The 6,413-nt window shown below is 50.0% G+C and overlaps 1 protein-coding gene across 1 annotated transcript; it reads right to left on the reverse strand.

Annotated features, from left to right (window-relative positions):
- Positions 1-2,501: 2,501 nt before the first annotated feature.
- HOXB7 (homeobox B7) lies at positions 2,502-6,182 on the reverse strand. Its single transcript, XM_074926715.1, has 2 exons — positions 5,783-6,182; positions 2,502-2,755 (listed from the first exon to the last, which is right to left on the reverse strand). The coding sequence occupies exons 1-2, from the start codon at positions 6,180-6,182 to the stop codon at positions 2,502-2,504; spliced, it is 654 nt and encodes a 217-aa protein (XP_074782816.1).
- Between the last annotated feature and the right edge of the window lie 231 nt (positions 6,183-6,413).

Here is a 6,413-nt window from a genome sequence, read left to right on the forward strand (position 1 = left end):
TTGATGTCTTTCTTTTACGCAATTGGGATTCTTTCTGCTGAAAGGGGAAATTAGCTGATTTCAGGAAAGAAGAAGGAAAAAGAAATATTTTTTTTTAAAAAGAAGAGGGAAATATAGGCAATAAAAGCGTGGTCGGGGTGCCCATGCCCTGGGCAGAACCCAGCCGGCGGGGTTCGTGCCTGCCCGGCTCCCCGCGGCCGAACACCCCCAAGGAGCCGCCGGGACCCCGCCCGGGTCCCCCCGCGGCCCCCGTTATAGCGCGGAGGGGCAGGGAGGGTGGGGAGGGATGCTCCGGCAAGGTGGGTCACCCCGCCGGTAAACGTTGCCCTGGTTTTAGCATCGGTGTGACTCGTTTTGCCTTTTTTTTTTTTTTTTTTTCCATGGAATTCTCCTCAATTCTTGCTTGTCCCTCCGACCGCAGAAGGACAGTGCCTGGGGGGCAGGCAGCCGGGCCACTGCGGTCCAGGAGGGTGTGTATGTGTGTGTGTGTGTGTGTGTGTGAAATTTCTGGAACGGCTGCTTTTTTTTTTTTTTTTTTTTCCACCCCCCCCCCCCATCCCCACTATTCACAGAGCGCTCCTGAAAAGAGATTGCACCGAGGGATTTCACCAAGGAAAAAAAAAAGGAGATTTCCCTCTCTTTTCCCTTCCCTAAGCGGGAATTTCAGTCTGCAAAAGCCATAATAGCTGCTGCCTTTAATAATGGGCTTCCCGTAATTAGTATATGCAGCATTTACTGCAAATCTGTATTATAGACGTGGGCGCGCAGATGCTTGACGTGGCATCTTATTTTCGCTAAAACCTGCTAAAGGATGTCCTGCGCGCCTTCACTTAGGACATGAAGTCATCAGTGGTGGTGGGTGGTGAAAAAAAAAAAGCAGAGAGAGAAGGAAGGGGAGAAGGTGGAAAGCTGCCATCGCCAACTCCTTCCAAAGCTGGTTGCATTTTTCCTTTTTTTTTTTTTTTTTTTTTTTTTTTTTTCTTCCCCCCTGTGCATCTTGCGCAGCGCGTTTGTGGAGTAAATTACGTGGAGCCTCCGCGGGAGCAATCCGCGTCTTTACTGCGCAGCCTGGCAATGTAAATAAACAGGCAGGGGCGGGAGGGGGAGAGAGCGGCGGAGGATGCTCCCCCGCGCAAGTGCTTAAATTTCCTCGCCTTTTGTTTTGCATTGTTGATTTTTCCTGCGTTTAATTGCTTTAATTTATTTTATGCGTGCTTTGATGCTAAACGTTATTTGGTGCTAATGAAAGAGTTCCAGTCCGCAGTAAAGTAGTTGAAGGGCGGAGGGAGAAGCTACCCCCAAAAAAAAAAAACCAACCAACCCAACCCCAAACCCAAAAAAGCCCCAAAACGCAAGGCACGGCAAAATAGATCGGGTTTTTGCGAATTAATTACAAGAAGAGAATTAAAAGAAGGGGCGAAAAGACTATTTGGGCTGATTCTGGCTTCTTTACATTCTTCCTTCATGCTCTTACCTTCTTCAGTAACAGCCCCAGCGCAACCACAGAGGGAGAGAAAGGAGAGCAGCCCGCATTTCCAGAGCCCCGAATATCAATTATACCTTCGTATATTCAAATGTATTGAAAAGGTACTAAAATTTCGAAGGGAATGGTTGGCCTAAAAAAAAAAAAAAAAAAAAAGAGAGAGAAGTTTAGGATGATAGATCGGGGCATGTATTAATCTAAAAGGGTCTTTTTGTAGATTTATTTTACATGGGAAAAAGCAATTCCAAAACCCCGTGCGTTATTTTTAATAAGAAAAGGGGAAGGAACCCAACGCGATAGTAGATTAATGGAGATTTCCTTTTTATTTCGAAGAATAATAATCACAGACAAGGAGGGGGGAAAAAAAAAAAAAAAAAAAAAAGGCAACGCGTCGCCATTAAATAATTTGCTACTTTGATATACAACATTTTACGTAGCACAATATTAATTCCTCTTCTTTTTTTTTTTTCGTAGAGACTTGAACAAGGAAGAAATCCAGGTAAAAATATACAGAGACGAAAGAGCATAGCCAGGAGAAAAGAACCACAGAGGTTACAGGGAGAAGGCGTGATAATAATTCATATTATGTACAGGACTATATACGCTAAGTATAATTTGCATTCAGACTTTCAGGTCACATTTTCTAAATTAAAGGTGCTAAACACGACCACGTTACTTCATCCCAAAAAATACACAGCGAAGTACAAACGGAGATTTACAAATTACTTGTACTATAGGAAGACTCACATAGAAAAATGTGTCTATTCTGACTCTAAAGCCACATTTAATAGGTAGATAGTCATTCTATTGTACAAAAAAAAAAAAAAAAAAAGACTTTAATATAGGTAGTATTTTTTTCAGTGTCAGGAAACACAATGTATCATTCCTAGGGTTTTTAATTATTTATGCACTTATCATTTATCTATTTTAATATATAGTCTTTTTCGGTGTGTTTTTTTCCCCTCCCTTTTCTTCTCGGGTGGGTTTCCACGTTTCCTGCAACCACCTCTCGCCCTTTTCATTCCTCCTCGTCATCCTCCGCGTCTGGTTTTTCCTGACTGTTGGAGCCGGAGCAGGCAGTTTTATTTTCTTTTTTCCACTTCATGCGCCTGTTCTGGAACCAGATTTTGATCTGTCTCTCCGTGAGACACAGGGCGTGGGCGATCTCGATGCGTCTCCTTCTCGTCAGGTACCGGTTGTAGTGGAACTCCTTCTCCAGCTCCAGGGTCTGGTACCTGGTGTAGGTCTGGCGGCCGCGTTTTCTGTCGGTGCCTGGGAAATAAATGCAGATTTAAATCAACTGGGGGCTTGGGGGAGAGGTTTTGGGGGGCTGCTGGTTTGGTTTGCTTCTTGCTTTTGTCTTTGGGGGCAGCCTAGCAAGCACCCATCCACTGCAGTCCCATGGGGGGGGGGGACAAAATCCTCGGAGGAGCTCTACAACCTGGGACAGCCCTTCTTTTTATTAGCAAGATCAACTCCTTCTGCTCGGGGCTTTCTCCACCTCACCCTCCCTGTTCTCAGCCCCCAAACCAGCCCAGTTTTTATTTCTCTTCATCTCGGAAAAGCGTGCAAGTGCGCTTTTTTTTTTTTTTTTTTTTTTTTTGTGTGTGTGAGTATGTGTGTGTGTGTGCCTGTGCGTGTCTCCGAGTGATCAACAAACTTCAGAAAGTTTCCTGCCCTCTTAGCACCGCTCAGACTCTGAGCTCTGCTTTTTAATTTTCATTTAGACACCAGAAATTTTGGCTGGTTGAGGAACAAATACGGAAATACGGTCGAACAAAGCGAGAGGGGCATCTGTTACCTACACAAACCCAACTATTTGTCCTCTCTTAAAGCTGTCATCAGGGCGCCTGCTTGGAAGGTGTGTGATGCTCTACATTGTTTCAGGGGATGATTTGGGCACAGCAGTGACTTCTGGGGCTGACAGAGGGTCTGCTACCCCCGGGATGTTCTTCTGGGGGTATGCACAGATGAGAAACACCCCAACACTCATCTCAGGCTCCCCAGCACCCTCCAGCTGCCTGCGAGCGGGGTTTGGAAAGGGCCCAGCTCCTAATTCTCCTCTCCACCCGACATTTCCTGCAGTGGGATTGGAAATCATTCTACAATATGGTGTTTGTGATCCTGCCTCTATTTGCTATGTAAATGCTATGTATATCTATAGGATAATGTATTCTTTCCCAGAGCAGTGGGGATGGCGAACAGCAGCCCTCGGCCCTCTCCTCCACACATTCCACCAGACTCCTCTTCTTCTCCCCTGTTTCCCCCCCCCCCTCTTTCTTTTTAAAAGAAGAAAAGGTCCAGTCATTAGAAGGAGGGAAAAAAAAAAAAAAAAAAAAAAAAAAAAAAGCAAAATAGCCAGGCTAGCTGTAAAGTAAAAATGTGCAGGTCCTGGAATGTGGGTTGTAAAATCCGCTGAGGGGAGAGCCATAAACTGCTTCTGAATAGGGATGACAACTCTATCTCTGCTCGCTGATGAAATTCCACAAGCGCGATCGCACAGTGGGCATGGGGATACACACACACACGAGGGGGGGGACCCCGCTTTTACGACCGAGGCCGAGTTTCTCTGGTTTTAGGCTCAGCAGCTCCCAGAGCATCCAGGGGGGTTGGAGCGCAGGACCCCTGGTTCCAAACCCTCTCTAATGTTGATCCTCGCAGCGTCACAGGCTAAAAAGGGGGTGAGTGGGGGAGCTTCCTAAATCTAAACTCAGATAAAAGCAGAGATGAAGTGTTTACGAGCAGAAATATTTGGGCTTTGATAAATCAACTGTAGAAGTGAATGAATTATGGAGCAGGTAATGGAAAGAACTGACCACCAAATAAGTGTGCGGGTAACTCCTGCCTTTATAAGCCGCTCTGCACTGGCTGCTTCGCTGTTTTCTTTTCCCTCTGCTTCGCAGGGAGGCTGGCCCCCACCCCGCTCGCCCCCCAGGTTTTACTAACGAGCCCCTTTCTCCATCCTCGGCGGCGGGGGGAGCCTCTCTCGCAGGGATGCTCTCAAGTTGCAATCTGGCACGGCAGAGGCGAAGCTGGGGCGGCTGGAAAATGAGCTCCCGCCTTCCCCCCCCCCCCCCCCCCCCCCCCCGCCGCCTCCCCGCTCCCAGCCGGGACAGCAGCGCTTTTCTCGCCCCTTCTCAGGATTACACGAGTGTAAACATCACCACGCGTGTACACGGACACCGGCCGGGCTGCTCCGAGCGGGGCGGGGGGGGGGACCCGGCCCTCAGCTCCCAGCCCGGCCCCGGGGGGGGAGCCGGGACGCCCCGGGACCGCTCCCCCGCGAGGGAAATGGATATTTATTAAATGTTAATTGACATTAATACCCTGAGACGGAGCGCTGTGGTGGCCGAAAGCAGCGCGACCGCCCGGCGTTCAGCGACACATGTGCGGGGACAGCGCGTCCCGGCGTGGGGCATCCCCCGCTCCGCTCCGCTCCCGCGGAGCACTGCGCGGCCTTCCGCGGAGCTGCGCTTCCCTGCACCGCAGCAGCGTCCCGGGGACCCTTAGCCCCGCAGCAGGGCCACGCTGAGAACCCCGTGGTCCCCAAAGAGCCTTCCCCAAGGTGCGGAGCACACCGCACCCCTCCGCGGTGATATTTTTGCGGGAGGTGACACAGATCAAGGTGCTCCCCCCCCGCTATATCCATCCACCCATCCCTCCGGATTCTGGCCCGAGTGGTACCGGTTCGAGAGCCGGGCTTTTAATTGCACCGGGCTTTTAATTGCACCGGGACTGATGTGTTGCTCTTTCTGATGGCAACGCGCTACGCTTAATTGCGGTGTCTGGGACATTGTGGTGAGGGGCTGGGAAATGAAGGTTTTTTTAATGTAACAGAAAAGAAGCCAAGCTTGCAAGCGCCTCCCATAAATAGTTTCTTTCAGAATCTATATCTATATCTACACGGGGGTAGCACAATCTCCATCCTGTAAATAGAGGAGAAGAAGGGGCTGGCCGTTATTTCTTGCAGCTCTGTCTGTCCCCTCAAAGACAAACTGCCTTTTGCATGGCACATACACAGCCCCAGCAACACCGGTAAATATTTAAAGCTAAAAGCATGGCTTTATGGCGGGGGGTGGGGGGGTGGGGGGGTGGTCGAGGGGTGTGTGTGTGTGTGTGTGTTGTTCGCTCTCTCTTTTGAAGATGCGTTTTCGGTGAAACGTCATGAAAGGAGTTGGGGACAATTCCCCCCTCCCCTCCCCCTCCGCCACCCCCCGCGCACGCCATCAAATAATTTACACTCCCCCCACACCCCCCCCCACACCCCGGGCTCTTTTCTTTAGGGAGGCTGGGGCTTACCTGTGCTCCTCATCCAGGGGTAGATACGGAAGTTACTGTCGCTTTGCAAATCTGAGTCCCTCTGGTCCGTTTTGCTGCAATTCTGCTTGGAGGCATCTCCCGGGCACATCATGGAGAGGTTTTGCTCAAAAGGGGAACAGTGCATGTTGAAGGAGCCGGGCTCCAGGCCGTAACCGGAGGAATACATGCTGGGGGGCTGGGGGTGCACGGCGCTGCCACTGGAGTAGAGCCCGGGCATGGAGGCGGCGAAGGGAGGAGTGGATCCGGCCCCATACCCCGCTCGCTGGGTGTTGGAGGCGAAAGCGCAAGAAGTTTGCTCGGGAAAGACTCCGGATGGGAAAACCGAACTTGCGGCTTGATATTTAGAAAATAAAGCATTCGCATAATACAATGAACTCATAATTTGGCCGGGTGATTTGTAGGTCGGGACGTTTTAGTGTCGGTTTTACGAGGTACCGTGATATATTACGGAATTAGAGTCCAGATTTACACCAAAAAGGAGCCCTTTTTCCTCCCGGCCCATGTGACGCGCGGGCACGTGGCTCCGGCGGCGCCAATCGCCGCCCGCTCCCTCCTCGGGGGCAAAAAATTGTAGTGCTGCTGGATTTATAAAATATGATAAATAATTGAT

This window comes from Athene noctua, chromosome 25 (genome assembly GCF_965140245.1).
Source record: "Athene noctua chromosome 25, bAthNoc1.hap1.1, whole genome shotgun sequence".
Taxonomy (NCBI): Eukaryota; Metazoa; Chordata; class Aves; order Strigiformes; family Strigidae; genus Athene; species Athene noctua.

Excerpts from the sequence above, each read along its gene's own strand:
- HOXB7 (XM_074926715.1), bottom strand. The coding sequence starts at position 6,182 with ATGAGTTCATTGTATTATGCGAATGCTTTATTTTCTAAATATCAAGCC. Across the intron at positions 2,756-5,782 it reads CCCCTGGATGAGGAGCACAG|GCACCGACAGAAAACGCGGC; the intron begins GTAAGCCCCAGC and ends TTTATTTCCCAG.